This window comes from Python bivittatus, unplaced genomic scaffold (assembly GCF_059951505.1).
Source record: "Python bivittatus isolate LINGU-HERP-01145 unplaced genomic scaffold, Pbiv_v1 ctg000480_np1212, whole genome shotgun sequence".
Taxonomy (NCBI): domain Eukaryota; kingdom Metazoa; phylum Chordata; class Lepidosauria; order Squamata; family Pythonidae; genus Python; species Python bivittatus.
This window is the reverse complement of record NW_028277075.1, coordinates 3,149,285-3,170,571: the sequence shown is the minus strand read 5'-3', so window position 1 is coordinate 3,170,571 and position 21,287 is coordinate 3,149,285. Positions and strand designations below refer to the sequence as shown.

General features: G+C 39.1%; 1 protein-coding gene across 5 annotated transcripts in view; it reads right to left on the bottom strand.

Moving 5' to 3' along the window:
* Nucleotides 1-18,838, bottom strand: part of PTPN21 (protein tyrosine phosphatase non-receptor type 21) — a 70,812-nt gene extending 51,974 nt beyond the window's left edge. For 4 of the 5 annotated variants that reach the window (XM_088145253.1, XM_088145255.1, XM_088145256.1 and 1 more), the window contains exons 1-2: nt 18,007-18,389; nt 9,704-10,049 (exon numbers count right to left, since the gene is read on the bottom strand). In XM_088145253.1, coding sequence (XP_088001379.1) covers nt 9,704-9,883 — 180 coding nt within the window. In that variant the 5' untranslated portion in view covers nt 9,884-10,049; nt 18,007-18,389. Of the gene's footprint in view, nt 1-9,703; nt 10,050-18,006; nt 18,390-18,528 lie in introns of those variants that run through there. The other variant, XM_088145254.1, reaches the window with a different exon arrangement.
* Nucleotides 18,839-21,287: the final 2,449 nt, after the last annotated feature.

Sequence of the window (21,287 nt, the reverse complement as noted above, 5' to 3'; positions counted from 1 at the left end):
AATGAATTCGCAATTTAACCAAACCTAGAATGGGCAAAACATGATGCTAGAACTATGTAAACAACTACTACCTAGTGTAAGTCACACTCATTACCAGTAGCATGACTGCATCACTTCACAGTCTTCTAATTGACATGAAACCTCCTCCTCCCAAAAAGAAAGTACATGAAAAGTTCTGTTGTCTCATGACACTAATAACCCTGTTTGTTATCAAGATCTATGTGAAATCCTTCTTCCACTTCAGAACTTTCTGTACAGATCAGTTCAGTAATGACAGTGAAAGGATGGAGGGTTGTGGCTTTTCACTTAATGCTGAAACTATAACTCTGTCAGACTTCCTTCTGACAGAAAACGTTCAAAGTTACAACAGTGCTGAAAAAAGTGACATACGACCAGTCCTCATACGTATGATCGTCGCAGCATCCCTGCAGTTACATAATCAGAATTTGGGCACTTGGCAATTGGCATGTATTTACAACAGTTGGAGCATCCTGGGGTCACATGATCGCCATCTGCAACCTTCCCAGTCAGCTTCTGATACACAAAGTCAATGGGGGAAGCCAAATTCACTTAACAACTGTGGTGATTTGCTTAATGACCATGGCAAAAAGGTCATAAAATTGGGCGCAACTCACTTAACGACCACAGCGTTTAACAACAGAAGTTCCGGTCCCAATTGTGGTCGTAAATCAAGGACTACCTGTATGAAAAAGTCTGCATGTGTTTTCTGTGTTAATACCTGCTAGCCCTTTTATCAGTGTGAGAAGAAACTCTTACAAATTCTTTAGCATCCCTCATCATTGACAATGGCTGGCTGGAGATGCTGGGAGCTGTAGTTTAGCAATATCTGGAAAATCACTAATTTATCAAGTGGGTAAAAGGAATGATAATGTTTATATCCTCCTTATACAAACTATTTTTTAGTCACGGGGGGTTCATGAGCAGTTTTAAGGGGGGGTGCCAGAAAAGGTTTGGAGCTTACACATGCAGGATAAGGTCACTACCAGAATTCACTCCCATTCTGCCTAGACAGGCATTTCTCCAGGCAGAGTAGGAATATGATCTGACCAGGCTTCAACATGGATTCATAGGGATCTAGGCCTGGAAGCCCATGGTGATTGTGCTCATGGCTGGATCACTGTTTGGAAAGAGGGCCTGGCACAATGCTGCAGGGATTGAGCCTTGAGTGCCTAAGGCACACAAAACTGGGGCTGAATTATTGTCAGAGTTTGTTCCCACTCTGCTTGGACAGGTTGGCATTTCACATAACTGTTGCGGCAAAGAACAAATGTTGTTCCAAAGTAAGGGGAAGCGGGGGTGGAAGAGAGTGACTGCCTTGAAAGTGCAACATGAATTTCATGAGTTGTACAGGACTGAGCAGGCTGATCCTTTCCGTTGAGGGGAATGGTTTTGAATTTAGTTGCTTTCTTCTTTATTTCAAATGAAAAGTTTGTTTTTTGGTGCCTTCAAGTCAGTTTTTGTCTCCTGGCGACTGCCTGGACAAGTCCCTGCAGTTTTCTTTGGCAAGGTTTTTCAGAAGTGGTTTGCCATTGCTTCCTTCCTAGGGCTGAGAGAGAGTGACTGGCCCAAGGTCATCCAGCTAGCTTCAGTTTCCAGCCTGGTGCCTTAACCACTACACCAAACTGGCTGTGTTTTGTTAGGCTGCTGGTTTCTATTATTGTTTTGTTTGCTATACAGATTGAAAATTATTGAGGGTGGGTGCTTCTTGTCACATGGGTTCCTTTATCATTTGGAGGCATCATCGTGCTGCAAAGTTTGCAAATACATCGTAATCTGTATTTTTCTACACTGTTTGATTTCACTTACATCTCTTTTGAATTCACTTATATGACATGCAGGACCTTTTTTAGCATTTCTCAGCCTTATCTAGATCCTCCAGTGTTCATGTGTATTCACACTTGCTCTGCATTAGGACAGCCAATAGTTGAGGCAGGGATCCATAATCTGTTATAATAACAATCTGACTTTGCCTTTGTAAGCATGATACAGATAGCACCATGTTTCTTCATCTCACTACAGATAGTCCTCGCTTAGTGACTACAGTTGGGACCAGCAACCTGGCCGCTAAGCAATGTGGTCACTCAGCCGAAAATCCCGTGACCATGACTGGGCTTACAATGTTGCCATACTGTATTAACTCTGCTTGTCGCAAGCAAAAAATGTGCACTGGTTGCAAAGCATGCGAATTGCAATCCCATGATTGAGGGACGCTGCGATTGTCATAAATGCGAGGATTGGTCACAAAGTTATTTCTTCAGCACTGTTGTAATTTTGAATGCTCACTGCATGAGGCAGTCAGTAAGCGACGACTACCTGCATGGTCTTTTCATGCAAACTTCACATAGAAGTAAAGAATATAGACCAGGCTCTGGACAAATGTCCTTATTGTAGACAGGCAATACAGTATGAAACAAGCAACATAAAAATATATATTTCAATCTGTTTTACATATAGCATGATGTTGTGCTGACTCATTCTTTAATATTGGTATTAAGACTGTTACAATAGTTTCACTTAATCTTGATAACTAGGAACACTCAAACTAGGTGTTGTTTTTTTTAATTATCTTACTTGAAACTGGGAACACAAAGTATTTCCGAATATGGTTAAGATATTTTCACACCATCTAGACAGCTGAAACCTCATAACAAATAGCTTCACGAAAGTAATGCAAAACACCAGCTGCTGGGGACTGACTCAAGCAGCCTCAGATGAAGGAGGATTAGCAAAGACAAGCAAAGGAAGAAAACCTCAATTCCTATAACTAGCTTTTAAGTTCAAATGACCACAGGAATCTGTTTATCTCTCAGCAAAGAATCCCATGTGATGCAGTCCTAGTATTCTACAAGCAAGTATCTATAGTTGCAGAATGCAAGTTACTTTAAGCAGTAGTTCAAAAACGTTAGGACTCAGTGGCTTGCTCACTTAGAAGGATGTTAACATTTTCAACTAACTAGAAACATGAAACTTGGGACATTCTTAGTCTGAGATATTGAGATTGCTAGAAATATCTGTTCCCAGAATATTTTTAAAGCTCCTAATAAACACTTGTATAAAATAAGCCACACACAAAAAATGAATTATTCGAATTCCTATTCTCTTTTACTAACTTGAACCAAAGTTCAAAACAGAGAATACAAATCTAGAAATAGGAAACATAACCATACACTAGAATGCAAGTGTTAGATAATGTCCATAATATTTCAAATCCCATGTTTTGAGGAGAGATTTTAACTGGCACCTAGAAACACTGATGTTTGCACGACCACACTTTATTTACTAATGATGTGCCAAGGCAGGAGACTCAACATCTCCATATCAGTCTTGGTTTAGATAACATCCCATTGAAAAGTCTACTGATAAGCATGGTTTACATTTCTTATTTCATTTTTATGATTTCTAGTATGTCATTCATCGGAATGGATTCCAAGATAAGAGTACTATAATTAAAACAGAAACACAATCCTCCATCAAACTGAGATGTAACGAAATCTGTAAACTGCAGGTAAATGCTATAAAATCACATCACATGTCTGGGTAGATAAATATATCTTAATGTAGCACCAAAAATATTTTGATGCTAGTACCAGTTGAACTTCCTTTATGTATTACCATAGAAAAAGCCCTTTCCTTTGCACAAACATAATCAATAAATGATAGCCGCAGAATGTTCATATCTGGAGCTTTTCAATATTGTTATTTATTAAGATTTAACGCACGGGCATGAAAGGAAGTCTCCTCTAGGGATGCTGTAAACCAAGGATTATTTTATTGCTTATGTAAGAAATATCAAAGATTGTTGGGAATTTCATTCAAGATAGTTTTCATTTTGCATTGTCTAACAAAGTAGTTATATAATATTTAATCTATCATTGTACAGTTTTATTATGGTGTTTTATCCTTTCTTTAGGGTACTTTAGAGCCTAATGAGACATAAGGCAAAGATGCAAAATGTTAAATAAATTAAAAATAACAAATGGCTCATTCACCTCTGTTCATTATGGTCATATTCATCTATAGCTCGTAACAGATTCAATAATACCTATAGCAAATGAAATATGAATTAACTACAGACATTCACATATTTCTATTCAGAGTTACTAGTATTAAGTATATAAAGAAAGTTAAATGTTTGAGGGTGTTATCTCAAAAAAATCAGTTTCAGTGCTTTGTTAATGAAGTGATAAAAGGTAAAACATAGAATTGATTGTAATTCAAAATGCACAACCAATTTTTTTTAGTACTTCCAGTTCTGAAAATAATGGCTGAAATCCATTCTGATATGTGACACAACATTAGCCAAAACTAATTTTTGATTATTACTCTTTGCTCTATATTCTGATAAAGTATTCACTTCTTAGGTTACAATTCACAAACAGGTATGGCCACAGCAAAGGGAATGAAGCAAATTCTATTCCTAGTAGAGCAAGCTTTCTTAATTAGTTAGGGGATCAGATCACAGCCTAGACTGGGAGAAATGTTTGCTTTAACAACCATGTCAATCATAATTTTTTATCTGATCAAAATATATGCAGACATATGTTTTGATTTTATTACCTGTAATCTACCAGATAAGAAACACTTTTGTACACAGAATTTAAGGGAAGAACCTGCAGATCTCAAGATACAAGAATCTAGAAAGATTTTAAAAATAGTGTCTGGAGCCATCTGTTTGAATGCAAGTTTAGTTCTTTTTTGTGGGGGTGGTATATCTGAATTGTGTTCATCCTTCCACTAACTCTCGTTTTACAATGAAGCTGCTTGATTCCCTCCATGGTCCCATCTCTCTAATGCACAGAAGTGTTCCATTTTTCATTTATGAAAACCTGAAAGACATTCATGGTTTAACCAGAAGTGCCCCAGGGGATCCCCTCTTCCCCCAGTAATCCAGCCTCCAGCTACCAAACTATTTGTTCTTCTGTTACATTCAAATACAAAGTGATGGTATTTTGGGGCTAGAACAAGCCAGAGAGCCTCCACCACATTTCAAAATTCCCCCTCTGGATTATCTGTTTACTTTATCTGTTTACTTTTTCTGTTTATTTGTTTTTTATTGTTATGGAGTTTTTAATTGTTGTTGTATTGTATGCTGCCCAGAGTCACATGTTTGTGAGATGGACAGCTCCATAAACATGCTTAAATAAATAAATAAATAAAAATAAACTATAATAATTTAAACCAGGATTAGGCAGTCTGGTCTACTCTAGATACTTTGGACTCTAATTCTTACAATCCTTTGCCATTAGCTAAATATGGGGAAGACAGCAGGTGAAACCCAAAATATAGATAGCTATTGACACTATTCTACACTCAAAGCCATGCCAGAAGTGGAAAGGGATTATGGGAGTACAAAAAAAAAAAAGTCTGTTCCTGCTCAGATGAGAAATTTTAGTCAAAGGTTGCCTACGGAAGATGCGTTAAGGTGCTTTTTCCTTCCTTATATTCACAATCATACTTTTCCATAGCTACTTCTCATTTTTAAAAGAAAGTAAGAAACAGGGAACTCCACACCATAGCTTGTCTGTCACTAAACATGATACATGTTTGAATATTATTTATTTCAAGGAGCATTCAAATTCTAAAACATTCTATGACAACATAATGTACTCTATTCAATCATCTTTGCATTCTGCCCACATTGATTCCTGGAATTTAATGAAGGCATATTTACCACTTGGCCTCTTGGCCAGGGTGGGAGAACCAGATTGTATTTACACTCCCTGCAATTCACATTCTGCAAATACTGCAACATATGCTCCTTAAAGCATACAACACTTTATGTAACTAACATTTTCCAGCATGTTTATATCACAACATATTTTTGTTTTAAAAAAGGTGGGGGAGATGGAACACAAAATACAGTTGAAAATGTCTTACTTTCAAAAGTCCTTAATTCCAACTTACTCAGATTCAAAGGAGAACAGCAAACTCTCTTCCAACCAGATAATACAATATTCTAGCTGCAAGCTAAATTATATCAACTCACATGAATTAATGCTGATTTCAAAATGCTTGGAATTTTTCACCAACAGAATCCTACACCCAAATCATCAGCATGCACTCAAAAATGGCAGAATGCCAAGCATTTTGTCAGCAAGATAGAATGTTGTAGACCATGATCAATCCATCCCTCTATTCTCCATTACTAGTCTGCTGTAGCACAAAATAGCCACACAGAAAAAGCTGGGAAGGATGAACTTCCACTTCTTCTGTCAGCCAGGTCTCCAGTTCAGCTGTTTCATCTAGGCTTAAATCATAGATAATAATCCTTTTATCAGTAAGTGATCTGGAATTAAAGAACAGGACTTTCAGATTGCAGGGATCATCATTGTTGTCATGTTGACTTCCTTAGTTAGCCTGCAACCTGAAAGGAAGAGAGGTCACCTATCAGTTTGCCGTGTTTGTAGCCTCCCCTGGTTACTTACTATTTCAATGTTCATTCCAAGGACATTTTCCATGCCCCACTGCCTTCCATTTCCTGTGCATCTCCCTAAGGGGTTCCTAAAGCTTCAGTATAGTTTCTTCAGGTTTGTCATAGTGATGTGTTAATCCAGCTGCAGTGGTCAATCATGATTTAAGAATCAGCATTATAAGTAAAGCTATATTGTGTTTCAAACAAAACAAGACCTAGCACAATGTGTGAATCTAGTCATGAAGTCATGAAGTCAGTTTTTCTCCTTCAGCCTACCTACCTTGCATTTTTAAGGTATACTTTCCTAGGCTTCTTAGGATAAAGTGGAAATAAAATGTAATTTAAAAACACCCCTCAAACAGGCAAGATGTCTGGTTACAGTAGAAAATACTGGTCTGGAAAGTTTTCCTCACAAACATCCAAGACTTGGAAGATGATCAAAATGTCTTCCAAATTATGTAAAGCTTTTTTAAATGAACATGGGTAGATGACAGACATATTTTCAGTTTGCAATGAATATTCTGAAGAAAGTTGTTAACATGTTTGCATGTTGCCTATTTCCCTTTCCTGGCCATACTTTGTAAACAAACCCTGCAAGAATGCTTACTGAGGGGGAGGAGGGGAACCCTTTCAAATTCAGTAGTCTGGTTTTCATACCCTAAATCTGATTTTTAATGGTGTAACAATTAGAATATTGTACTAGAACTGGTGAGGTTCAAATTCAAATCCCCACTAAACCAAGAAGCTCGCTGAATGACCTAGCACCATCTCTTAGTCTGACATTCCATTTTTCTGACACAACGGAGCTACATGAGAATCATGAATGCCAAACTGAGCTGCTTGGAAAAAAAGAGAAGAAAGTAAGGAACTATTAACCTAAGTCCAACAGAAAAGATGGAGAATATGGAAGATGTTCACTCACAGATATACTGTATACAACCAAACTTCTGCAGTAGACTCAGACTGCCCTCTAATTTCACTGAGGAAGGCTGCCTAAGATTCATTTTTCCAATGTGGAAAAAAATCTCTGTGCAGAGAAAGCATACCAAGCATCCTGTCTGGAGTCCGGTATCAGTGTTTATTTTGCCACATACAGCTGGACTGGTCCATGTATTACAGTTGCAACAAAACACTCGTGCCACACCAAGGAACTCCTACTCAGCCCTTGGAAGAGACCTAAATGAACCAGGCTGCTTTTGTTTTTGACTACCTATGTCTATAATCTCCTCCCACTAGCCAATCTAAAAGAGTGAAGGAACAACGGAGACATTCTTAATCTGCAGAACTCAAAGCCATCCAGGTTTTTAAATTATTATTCAAGAAATGAACAACAAACTCAAATATGTCCTGAGTTAGCTAATTAGCTAACGAACAATAGATTACTGAGAAACAAGAGAGAGTTAACTCCAATATTTACACTTACAGAAATGGAAGAATCTTCAGGGGCAAATAAATCTAATGAGCCACACCTGTTGTACTGAACATGTTCGGTGTTATCAACACCAGGTCTGTAATCTGGTCTGAGCGGGAGTTAAATATGCTGAAAACACGTGGCCGGGTGACTGGTTGGAAAACTGAACAGGATACTACATACTGCAACATTTTGTCCAATTGCTGGATTAATAATTATGTACTTATAATAACTGTATTTTTTATTTCCACCATGAGCTTTTCCATTTCCACCATGAGTATTTTTTATTTCCACCATGAGTACCAACAACCCTGTCAGTGATTCTCATGGGAGAGAGTGAATATGAAGCTGAATCTCCCTAGATGTATATTATAATCACTACCCCAACAATGTCTCTAGGCAATGCTTACATCATTTCACCTTTATCCTCATATCATGAGAACTGTCCCCATTGTTGGAGTTGATGAATGTTAATTCAGAAGAATACCTTAATAAGTTAGGACACTTTATTTTATAATTCTGCATACAGTGAGGCTCACGTGACATTTCTATGTTGTCCTTCTGGTGCCAGGTTAAAATATTTTTATTTTCCCACACTTTCAAATATAATATTTATTGCTACTTTGTTTCCACTGTTTAATTTTATTGTTTGATTAATTTTATATTTTTATTCTCTGTAATCAATTTAAACCATTTTGAGAATATTAGCATTGAAGGATAGCTCAAAAATGTGACAATCAGTAAGAGAATTGCCATTGCTACAGATGAGAATACTCCTGCTTCTATTTCTCTGTTTCTTTTTCATACAGGTAGTCCTCAACTTACAACCACAATTGAGACCGGAATTTCTGTCATTAAGCAATGCGATCGTAAAGCAAGACGTCATGTGACCACATTGCTTAGTGAATGCAATCCCGGCAGTCCTGGTTGTCATTAACCAAGAATCATGGCTCATTAAGCGAGCACCCACCCCAATCCAAGCCAATCCGGGCTTGGTCCCTCCCAGCCCCAAGCCTCAGTAAGGTAAGGGACTGCCTTCAACTACCCCACCTGCCTATCTCCCCTCATCTCTTTCAGCCGCCCTGTACCTTGCCTTGTGGGGCAGCAAGCAGCCCCAGAACCACACAAGGTCAGTTGGGGTGGTGGAGCACAGGGTGGCAGGGCCAAAAGGGCATAGATGAGAGGGGGAGATAGGCGGGTGGGGGAGTTGAAGCACCCCTGCAGTCGTAAGTGCAGGTGGGCTGCCAAGCACCCGCATTTTGATTATATGACCGTGGGGGCACTGCAATCACCGTAACTTCAGACACGGGTTGTAAGTCCCTTCATTCAGCACTGCCGTAACTTCAAACAGTTGCTGAACGGTGGTAAATCAAGGGCTACCTGTATTGTCTTTTTCTAGACTGTAAGCTTACTACTCCAGGCAATCTAACTGTAATCTCTCAGATATTTATAGCACAATCCATTATTAGTCAAGAATCTTTACAGCTTTTGCTACATGCTAATATGGGCACATTTATAGAGATATCTTTGATCTGCACAATCCAGATCTGTTTATGTGAATGTGAATGCTGGAGAACACATTGTACAGAAAGATGATGGAAGAACCCTAGATCAGTGACTGAATACTTGCTTTGCTTTGTATACAGAAGGTCAGATTCAAATTCCTGCCACTTCCAGTCAAAAATAATTATGTGACAGGTGACAAGTCAGCTTTGTTCAAGACACTGAATAACTGCTTCCAGCCACAGTAGGCAATACTGGGGTAGATCTAAAACTAGTCTGACCTAATAAAATGTAGTTTTCAATCCTCTGAGCATACATATTCCAGGATGGAGATGCCAAACAGCCACCTTTCCTACCTCTCGAAGTTCAAGCCTCTGTGCCACAGCCTCCAGACTTTCCTGCCCAGTGCTTTCCACTGATAGTGTGAACTCCACAAACTCATTGTTAAGTAGATGGATACGGGCTACCAAACAGCTCTTGCTAGATACTGTGTAGCGTCGAGTTCGTTTCAACTTCAGCCCAAAAGGTAGAGGCATTTCTTCCTTCACTCATTCACAAGAAGTCACAGAAAACCATCCGGCAATGTTTTCTCTTCTGTTAAGTCAAGAGTTGCAGATGATCATCCAGCGGCGGCAGCAGCAGCCATTAAAAAGTGGCAGGTTTTCCTCCAAGTTCTGAATAAAGGAAGCATCCATAAAAACTCTGGAAAAAGAAGGGGAAGAGAAGGAGTTAATTAAAACTAGACTAGGAAGTATTTACACATTTTGATAATTTACAAGGATAATTTACACCAGCCAAATACTGCTATGGTATAATTTGTTTTTTATCTAATATTCCTCAACTACTTAAGTAGCATTTCCATAAACTTTTACTGAAATCCTTACAATAAATGTTATTCATTTTAAACAAATAACAAAACAAGAGAAAAAAAATTAAGGCTAAGAGCACCTCTCATAAATTCATGGTTTAGATAAAAGTTGAACTGAGATCTTCCCACCTCATGTTCTTAACAGGTCTCTTAAATTTTCCTGGGACATGATGTTAATTTGTGTAATAATTAAATGTTGCAAGGATGTAAACATTCCATAACCAAACAATTTTTGGTAATCAAATGTAAATAGAAATTACACATGTTTCTAGAAATATAAAATACTTCAATATAAAACACTTGAATATATTATTGTGGGTTATGGACTTTATGAGGCTCCCAAACCCATTATCTGACCCAAATCCCCCAGTATTTGCACTGAGAAATGGTGATGCAATTTCCTGTGTATTTTCAGTGGAAAAACAAAATAAATAGTGTGTAAACCTTATTCAGGCTTCACACACCAAGAAAACAAATACAAAAAAAATCACCCTCCCAAAAACATGAAAAAAAACATCCGGCCAGATGCCACAGCTTTGCATACTTCAGTGGTCTCACTTATTATTATCCCAGTTCCTATTGTCCTTACCTGCACATTTTTTTTTAAATGTGAACCCTAGGCTTTCGGAAGTATTGTAGGAATGATTCCATACAATATAAAGTGATGTGACAGTTTCCAAAATCATTCTGGAAAGCCCTAGACTTCAGAATTGCAGAGAACTGTCCACTCTTGTCTGTGCTGTATGTATGTGCATTTGCACATTTAGTTCAAAAAGCAAGAAATAAACCAAAATGTATTGTGTAAGATTAAGTGGGCTAAATGGAAACCTCTCACTGATCCCCAACATTTAAAGACATTTCTTATTTCCATAATCTTTCATGGTGGTTAATTTATTTATTTAGAGCATTTATGTCTGCCCAACTCAAACAATGTGACTCTGGGTGGTATACAAAATCATCAACAAACACAAAACAAAGCAACATACACATTAAAAATCAACTGAAACAATAAAATAGTGGCCACAACTACAATTTGCTATAATTCACCCAGTTAGGAACTCTGCTCATCCCGACCCAAAGGCCTGGGGAAACAGCCAGGTCTTAATGGCCTTTCTGAAAGCCTGAAGGGTTGGGGCCATCTGTATCAGAGGGAACATTGTTCCAAAAAGCAGGGGCTGCCACTGAAAAGGCATGCCTTTGAGGTTCCAAATAATGACACTGTTTGGATGGTTCTTTCTCTCAATAGAAAATGGAATAGATTTAAACATTCTGTCCCAGGCTTAGAGTTACTCAGCCTTTTTTTCCATTATAAACATATGTGCTGATTATGGTGAAAAAGAGACCGTGATACTTATCAACCTTCTCTAGTTTTCAGAACATTTTCACCAGAGCAAAGAAGTCTACAATCAATCTGAACAACCAGGATGTGTCTGTATTCCCTATATGAGGCACAGTACTGCAGTGGTTCTCTTCCCTTCTCCAGGGACAGTTCCAGTCATGTTGATGGGGGGTGCGATGGAAAGATTGAACCCAAGGCCCTGCTTTATGGGGTTCCTCAGGACTCTCCCCTCTCCCTACTTCTGTTTAACCTCTACATGAAGCCACTGAGCAAAGTCATGTTTTGACATAGGGCAAGACATCATCAGTACATTGACAATACCCATCTCTGCCTCAGACCAGCCAAGTAATGTTGCAGAACTTTTTCCTGGTGTCTGGAGGCTCTGGGGGTCTGTATGGGCAATGTGGGGGCCCTCCTGGACTCACAGCCTCCTGCTCAAAAAGTAGGTGGCAACTACACAAGTTCTTCTTGAGCACCAATTATGCTGGTTTCTAGATTAGGAGGTTCTATTCCAGTGTCTCATGCTTTACTCCCTTCTCAGTTGGACTACTGTAATACATGCTACATTGAGTTGCCCTTGAAGAGAATTTGGAAGGCACAACTAGTCCAGAATGCAAAAATGCAGGCAGTTTTGGGAGTTTCACAATGTGCTCATGTAGTAACTCTGCTCTGTGAGCTGCAGTGGCTCCCAGTAGGCTTCTGGGTGCAATTTTAGGGGCTGCCCCATAAAGCCCTACATACCACAGGACCAAGTTATTTGTGGGACTGTCTCCAATTATCTCTACACACACCACCAGAACCAGCAGGGTGGGCATGCTCCAGGTCCCGTCTATTCAGCAGTATCATGTTGTGAGGCCTAGGAATCATATCTTCTCTGCCACAGCACCTGCCCTTTGGAACAGTGTCACCCAGAGACCGAGATGGTCTTGACCCTGTTGGCCTTTCATAAGGCATTAGACCTAACTGTTCCCTCAGGATTTTGGACTGGGAGATTATGCAAGTCCAGCTGGTTGATTAATTTGTGAGTTCCAGTCTTTGGATTAGACGTGGGATGATTTTACTTCTGGCACACATTATACTGTTTGTTCTGGATGTTTCTTTTATATTGTGTTTTTGGTTTTTGCCCTCTGTTCACCACCTAGGATCACTGCAAGTGAGATGGGCAGCTATACAAATTGTTTAAACCAATCAATAAAAATACGTGGGGTGAACTGTGTCAGGAAAAAGACAGGCAGAGTGTGACTCTGTTGATCCTCCTGGACCTGTCAGCAGCTTTCAGTATCATTGACCATGGTATCCTCCTGGACAGGCTGCCTGAGTTAGGATGTGGGAGCTTTATGATGCTACTCCAACTTGGATGGCCATTTCCAGAAGATGGTGCTGGGGGATTATTCTTCTGCCTCATGGCATTTGGGCTATGGAGTCTCTCAAGGTTATCCTCTATGCTTTTTAACATCTATGTGAAACTACTGGAAGTGGCCATCTGGGAATATGAGCTGAGGTGTTGTTAATATGCAGCAGCTCTTCCTCTCCTTCTCATGTAACGGAGGTGAGGCAGTTAGCATTCTGAACCAGTACTGTGGAAGGGTAACAGACTGGATGAGGATCAATGAACTGAGACTCCAGACGAGATGGAGATACTGTTTATGGGATACTGTCCAGTTGAGCAATGCCCTCCTGGTCCTGGAATGGTCTGCACTCACCTAAAAGAATAGGTTTGCAGTTTAGGTGTAGTCGTAAATCCATCATTGTTAGTAGAAGCCCAGGTGGCCTCAGTGGCACAGAATTACTTTCATCTGATTTACAAGTTGCAGCTGATTTACCACCTGTAACCTTACCTGGAGAAAGATAGTTTTGCAACAGTTATTTGTGCTCTGGTAACTTCTCAACTGGATTATTGCAATGCATTGTAAAAGGGGCTGCCTTTGAAAATTCTCCAGATACTTCAGTTGGTTCAAAGTAGAGCAGCTAATGCGCTCACTGGGACTGGCTGGTATGCACATATTATGTCAGTACTTTGCCATCTGCACTGCAACCAGTCTGTTTCTGGGCCCAATTCAAAGTGCTGGTTTTGACCTTTAAAACCTTAAATGGCTTAAGGCCAGGTTATGTGAAAGACCATCTTCTCCCATATGTAGCTGCTTGAATCTTAAGATCTTCTAAGGAGGTCCTCCTCCAGGTGCCCCCACCAAAGGAGGTGAGATGGGCCTCTACAAGGGACGGGCTTTTCTGTGGTGTCACCCTATTTACGAATACCCTCCGCAAAGAAGTTTGACTGGTGCTCACATTATTTTGGTGCCAACTAAATACCTTTTTATTTTTTCAAGCCTTTTAATCATCTTTTAATCGTCCTTTAATTTGTATTGTTTCAGATTTTGACAACTGCCTTACTATGGCCTAGTTTTTATGGTGGCCTTATTTTGTTTTTGTTTTTGTTTTAATTTTATTGTATATGTTTTAATTTGCTTTTGCTTTCTTTTTGAGTGTGTTTTATTGTAAACTGCTCAGAGAGCTTCAGCTGTTGGGTGGTTTAAAAATGGCAATATATAAATAAATAACATACCAGGAAAATCTTTTATTAGATTTATTACAAATCTTTACTAGCACCAATCTATTTTCAAAACAAAATCATAGCAATATCAACAATAGATCATATTTTGCACAAATCATTTCAATAAACCACACAGAAAAATTCACCATTAATTCTGTATGTTCCCAGATATTATAACTTAGAGAATATTCATATAACAGCATTAAACTGGGTTCACAGATAGTGCTATGCCAAAATATAGTTTCTTGAATAAGCAACTGGCTGTATTCACAAAAATCACTAAACCATAAAATGTTGATTACAAACTATAAGGCTATTTATGTATTTATTAGATGTATATAACCGCCCATCTTAGATAGCATAGCCCATAAAAACAATAAAAACATAAAAACCAACAAAAAAAAAATCCTAGCACCCCCCCCAAAGTAACACACCCCTCACATCCAACAAACAACTTTTCTGAGCTCCAGTCACATGCTACCCAACACTTGTGGGAAAAGCCAGGTCTTCAAGGCTTTTGGGAAGGCTAGGAGTTGGGGGCCTGCCGATTCTGAGGGGGAAGGGTATTCCAAAGTGCAGGGGCCGCTACTGAGAAAGCACGTTACCTACATCCCACTAGATAGTAACATGTTTATACACATTTTTATGTAATGTGCATACACACAGATGCCAATCTTTTTGCAGGCCAGAGGTCTCACTTGATCTTTGATGCTGTGTCAGAGGCTACGCTACAAAAAGTACTGATGGACAAAATTAAATATTATTAAATTATATTTATATTTAATTACATTAAATAATAGTTATTATCCCATGTATTTGTTAATTTTCCCTATCATATGAAAAATTATAATATGATAAGAACTTCTGGAGATCTCTGTATGCCATATCCAGGTCTTTTAGGGGCCTCCAGTTGTGCACCTCTATGCTAAACCGTTTTGGTTAATGTAATATAAAAACTGTTACATTACTGTTCATAATAAGCTACATTATGCCTCAGTGTGGTATATGAACCTTAACTATTAATGTTATATTAAACCTGAAAACATAATCTAGAAATTGCATTTTCTTCATGAAGCAGTAACATGTATTACATTACTTTTGCAGTTCAAAACTCATTCAATCAAGGGCAGCTCCATTTATGACTCTTATAGAGCAAGAGTATTTTAAGACAGTGAGGTTTAGTGCTGTCAATCACAGGACATGCTTGCAACTATCACAGCTTCCCTTCTTAAAATATGCTTGAAAGAAAGCTTTTTTAAAAAAAAAAACCAAATACCAAAAGAGAAGAAGCAATAGAAATATAAAAAAATCATCTTGAATTGTATATAGGCTTTTTAAATAGAATTGTTACTAGTTATTTTAATGCGGATATTTATATTTTTATCGTTTTTATTGTTTCGGATTTTAATTGTAAGCCACCCAGAGTCACCTTCTGGGGGAGATGGGCAGCATATAAATTTAATAAATGATGATGATGATGATGATGATAAATGAGAGATTACAAGTACAAAATATACCTAGGTCTCATGGATAATTCCATGAATGGCAATTGAAAAAAGCTCATCTTGAGCTATTAATCAAGTGTGAGATTCATCCTGATGAAGTCTCTGGAATACTCATGAATAGTCCAACTTGTTTCTTGTCTGTTGAATACATTTTGACACTCCCTTGTGAACACTACAAATGCTATTACTAGGGAAAATTACATTTTTATCACATTAAAGGAAATTTCAACAATAATTTTTACAACTTTGACTTCTGCTTACTTCTTATTCAAGATGTTCTAAGTATGGATCCATATCCAGTAATAATCTGTAGCACTGCCAACTATAAGAAGCTTAAACACTGACCTTAGAAGTACTACATTTGGACATATAAACTACAGTCCTCTGGCAGCAAAACTCTGTTCCCATTAATATATTAAAAACTGAACCATCTTTTACATGTTCACCATTTAAACTTCTGTCATTCCCCATCATGTTCATTTTCAACCTCAGTACAACACAAAACCTGCATATTCTGCTCAGATGTAAGTACTGTATTACAACATTCTACACAACTTGCTCTTAACTATATATTGAATAGCTGTCTCAGAAATATGCTTGAGGTTTGACATCACCATACTTCTCTAACCACACACACAATTATTAATTAATGCATGAAATTCTAAGGCTTCTTCCTTATATTGCATATTCCAACAAGTATTTATAGTTCTAATGTCCTCATTTAGAAACATTAAGCACATGCTTAAACCTATAGCTTTATAGACATTTAATGTGATACTAAGTTTTACTTTAAATTAGTAGGACTCACTTTTGAATGAACATGGGTAAGATCAGTCTGTACCCCCCTTTCACTGAATTCAATGTATAGCAATACAGCACTTAATTTTGGCTGGATTGTGCCCTGTGTTTCAAATTCTATCAGATTCACTCTTTATTAGACTGTTGTTTTTCTATAAACATACCCAACATTTGACTTACAATGATTTTTAAAATCTTAATTTTCCTGACTATGAATCCTATTTTTACGCCACAGAAAAATCAGAAGGTCAGAACATTTTTAACCATATTTTCCAAATCATTTTTACTTTCCAGAAATGAACCACAGAGAATGCAGTCATATTACAGCAAGTCAATTAGAAAATGCCAGAGGATGGGTGGAGAAGGTATCGTGCTTCAATCCTATTCAACAAGTTTCCACGCTAGCCAAGCATAATTCTTGCTAACACAGCACAACCAGTTTTGTTTAGCAGCTGTTATTTTCTGCTACCAGCTGCTGTCATGTTAGACCTCGCCATATTCGCCTATTTCAAATACCCTCCATTCTGCATAAAGGCATTAGTAGAAACACTAGTAAATCCAATAAAATGTATGTTGAAATCATTATTCTCTATTTAGTAGTCCTACAACTCTTTATATGGATCTATTTATTTTATCCTATGTGTTTTAATATGCAAAGTATAACCAGCAATGTTTCCCATCTAACTTGTTTTTATTTTCCGCTCGGATTGCATAAGGATTTAATACAGTAATAAAAAAAATGGGAAGTATCATATATGAACAGAAAAATTATAAATCCCCCTTCTTCAGCTTAATTATATTTTTTTTCAAAAAGTAAAAAGTGGGGGGAACTTACACATTTATGTTATCACACTCATTCCCTTAAAATACATTTTATAGTAAAAGAATAAGAGAAAATGTTAATGTTCTTCTATTAAGAATGGGAGGAGCCAAGACAGAAGATAGTCTCAAACCATTTCAATCTTAATCCACAAATCAAAAGCAGCCCTCAAAACATCTTCAGCTGTAATACATGGAAAGTTAGTATTTTCCTCTTACTGGTGCTTAGCAATAGAATTAATAATAAGAGACCATCGGGAATGCAAAGCACTATAACTGCTTGGAAAAGCTCTGCATACATAACTCGGTTTAGTTTTATGCACAAAAGATGCTTCATTTCCTTTCTGTGGTTTGCGAGATTTACTGTGCAAATCAGGGGACAAACTTATTTAGGAAAACATTTTATACAGTTCAATCAGAACCAACCAGGTAGAGATTAAAAGGGATAACAGGCATCAAGGAAGGAGAACGTAGGGGGGGGGAAAGGTAATCAGATTTTATTTACTTACAGAGCATGTCGCGATCCCCTCTGCCATCCAAGACTAAGTTAAGTTTACTGTGAAATAACCCTCTTCCCCGCCCTCTCCTAATTATGTCAAGGGGAGAATCCACTTGCCGTTTATTCCTTAGTGCAACCTTTTTGGAGTCTTCAAAAGTGAGCGGTGAAGAAACTACGAATCCTACTTTGGAAATGTTAACATCTTAAAATAAAACCTCAAAAACCAATCCCGCATATCCTCTGCCCAGCACCACCGTCGCCACCGGCTGGCTCACCTTACCTGCTGCGAAAACCCAAGGCAAAAGGGTCTCCTTCAGCGGCAAAATCCCAGGAGCAGCGCCGAGAGCGCTTCAGATAAAGCCATTTCATGGGTTATTCCTTCTGGAAGGGGGAAGGGAGGACGATCCTGTCTAAGAGAGCCGCCTTTGGCTCCCCTCTCAGCCGTTCAGAGTGCGAACATGCCTCACTTCCTGCCTCTCAACAATAACAGCACCAAAAATTGAGTCTGGATATCATTCCACTCGGCGAAAAGTTAGGGAGAGGAGGAGGAGGAGAGGAGGAGGAGGAGAATCAACGCGGGCTCCCCTCCGCTAGCCACCTTTTCTGACAGAGGAAGGCTGCGGGAGCACAAGGCGAGCTTTTCTCTGAGCGCCCAAGGTTTTCCCCTCCCCCGCCTCTGCCTGCCCCCCCCCCCCTTTCCTTCCTCGTTCCCCCTTCGGAGGCGTTCCCCTTGGCTCCAGCCATGCGGAAGGATACGGTGTGGTCATTAAAGTACAGCCCTCTATGTTTGAAGCCCCATTACCTCAGAGGCCTGGAATGCTCGGCAGGGGGAATGTCAGCAATGGGACAGCTGCTGCCACTTCCCTGGCTGGAAGGAGCGGAGGCTGGGAGCTGGCATGGCTGTACGGGAGATGCCGAAGGGGCACGTCTGTCCCTAACTTGCCATTACTCTTCGTCGTCTTCGCCCATTGCAGCAAGAACAAAGCCTTTCGCCCATGAAAACTCGTGCCCGAAGAATTGTCTCAGTTTTTACCGGGCCGCTTAAGTCCCTTTATCGTCCAGAGTGGCGTTGTGCGAGAAAAAAGCACTGGACAGATGAATAACAAACTAAAGGCGTGATTGGTATCACGTGATGTGTGCTGCTTTGCTAGCCTATACTCAGGCAACTGACAAGTTTCGTTGACAGGCTTACACTTTGGTCCTCTTCCTGCATTACATCTGAAGAAAACGTCGGCCGTGGTAGAGTTATTCCTGGGTCTTCTGTTTCTCTGTTCTTCTGCGAGTGTTTATGCATTCGTGTTACTGATTTAGAAAAGCACATCGTCCAGCCATCACTGGGTGATGATATGAAAAGCCTGCCTTCATTAGTGATTCTTTGTTACAACAATGGTTGGATAATAATATAACTGAGAAGTGTATATTTATGCATTTATTGCTTGGATTAATTTTCTACCTTTCATTCAGGAACTCAAAGCAGTGCTCTGTCTTCCCATTTTCCCACAACAAGAACCCTGTGAGATAGGTTGGGTAAAGGGTGAGTGGTTAACCCAAAGTCACCCAGTGATCTTCTGTGGCTGAGGGTGGATTTGAACCTGGGTCAGTGCCAGTCCAACACCTTAACTGCTATTCCAAAATGAGAAAATTCTAGCAGATTCAAACACTTAGAATAAACAATTTTGAACAGAGGTGGCAAATATTAATGCCAGTTACATATTATTGGTTTGATATTTGTCAAGAAGAGTTCTTACCCAAGGCACAAATGACCAGGCTTGAATTATCCTAGTTTGGACACATTATGCAAAAACCTATATCTCTGGAGAAGGCTCTAATTCTGGGAAAGCTGGAAGGAAAGAAAAGGATGACCAGCAAGCAAGGTGGATGTACTCGGTTATACTGGCAACGAGTGCCCCATTGGAAGACCTGAAAGACCAAGTTAAGGGCAGATCATCATCGAGAAAATCTATGTGGTTGTTAAGAGTCAACCTCAACTTGATGGCAACCTGGTAATCAATCAATTTGTCAAGAAGAGATGAATCAAGAAGGATTATTATCTATTCCATTTATTTTAAACCTTGTAATTCAAGCAAAATATAATATCCACAGTGGATGTGTTTATGTGGACAGTGCTTGGAAAACACTGCTTTCTTGGATATATTTCGTTAAAATTAAGCAATGTAAAGTAACATTCTAAAGAGGGCTTTAGAAGTCCAGATTCAATGTTCACATCATCAAAATAATCTGTTCCAAATCAAACTGTCCTAGCTGTACTAACATTTCTGGCTGAATACTGACAATTATATTCATCATCATTATAGCTGACAGCCTCTCATAATGACTTTATGGGAAATTCCATATTGCTACTATTCCCATGCCCTGTCACGCAAAAGCAACTTGAAACCAACCCACATCTTTATTGCCATTGACCTTGAAGTACTGAGAACAACCTGAGTCAATCATCTTTTTTCCTCCAGCAGTGGAAAGGACAGGATTGATTGATTTATTTGGTTGGTTGGTTTATATGGCCACACATCTGAAATGGGCTCCGTCACATACCCAGGGCCTCAGGGTTGAGCACAGAGCCAAGTCTTCAGGGTCTTGTGAAAGGCCAGCAAGGACAGGACCACTCTGCTCTCCAAAAGGATGATATTCCAGAGGACAGGTGCTATGACAGAATAGACTTTCCTGAGCCCCGCCAGCCAACACACCTTTGCAGATAGGACTTGGATTAGCTTGGCCAGATAGGACGGATAGAAACAAAGTGCAAAGTGCCAATCAATCCCTGCTGCCCCTCATTGCTATCTTTATTTCATGTTGTGTTTTTTTTCCTGGTGCTTTGTTTTTAAAAAGGGATTGTTATCTATGAGAGAGGAGATATGCATAGGAATATAATTGTTCTGCTGATCATTTTAGTCCAACATTTGGCTAACTAGATGCCTCTGAAGTCCTTGCAAGCAGGAGCTGGAGACCTATCCCTTATCTACCATTGTTCCCCTGAAAGCTGGTATTTGGAAGTATGCTGCCCCTAATCCAGATCTATCCTCCAGTTCCCTTTTAAAGCCATCTGAATTACCAGCCATCACTACATCTTGTGGCAATGAATTCTTCAGGTTAATTATGCATTACATGAGGAAATGTTTTATTTATTCTGAATCTCCTTCCAATCAGCTTCACTGGATGGCCCTTGATCATAGCCTTTCAACAGAAGGAAACACTTTTCTTTGTGGACATCTTCTATGTCATGCTAATTGTCCCAAGCCTCCTGGCTGTGTCAGTCTACATATGGGGGGATGTAGGCAACAGTATGTTGGCTTGAAAAGCACTCTCTAGATTAAAAGATTCTAGCTTAAATAGAACAGGGTCAGCATGTTTGAGGGGAAAACTGGGCTCACTTGTGCTTGCAGCATACTCAAGATGTACCCAAACCGATTGGCATTATCCTAATGGTTATCAAGGTGGACCAGAACTATAAACAGTATTCCAGATATGACATACCAGAGATTGATACAAGGGCATAGCAAAGTTGGTAGTTTTATTTTCAGTCTGTTTCCTAATGATCCCTGG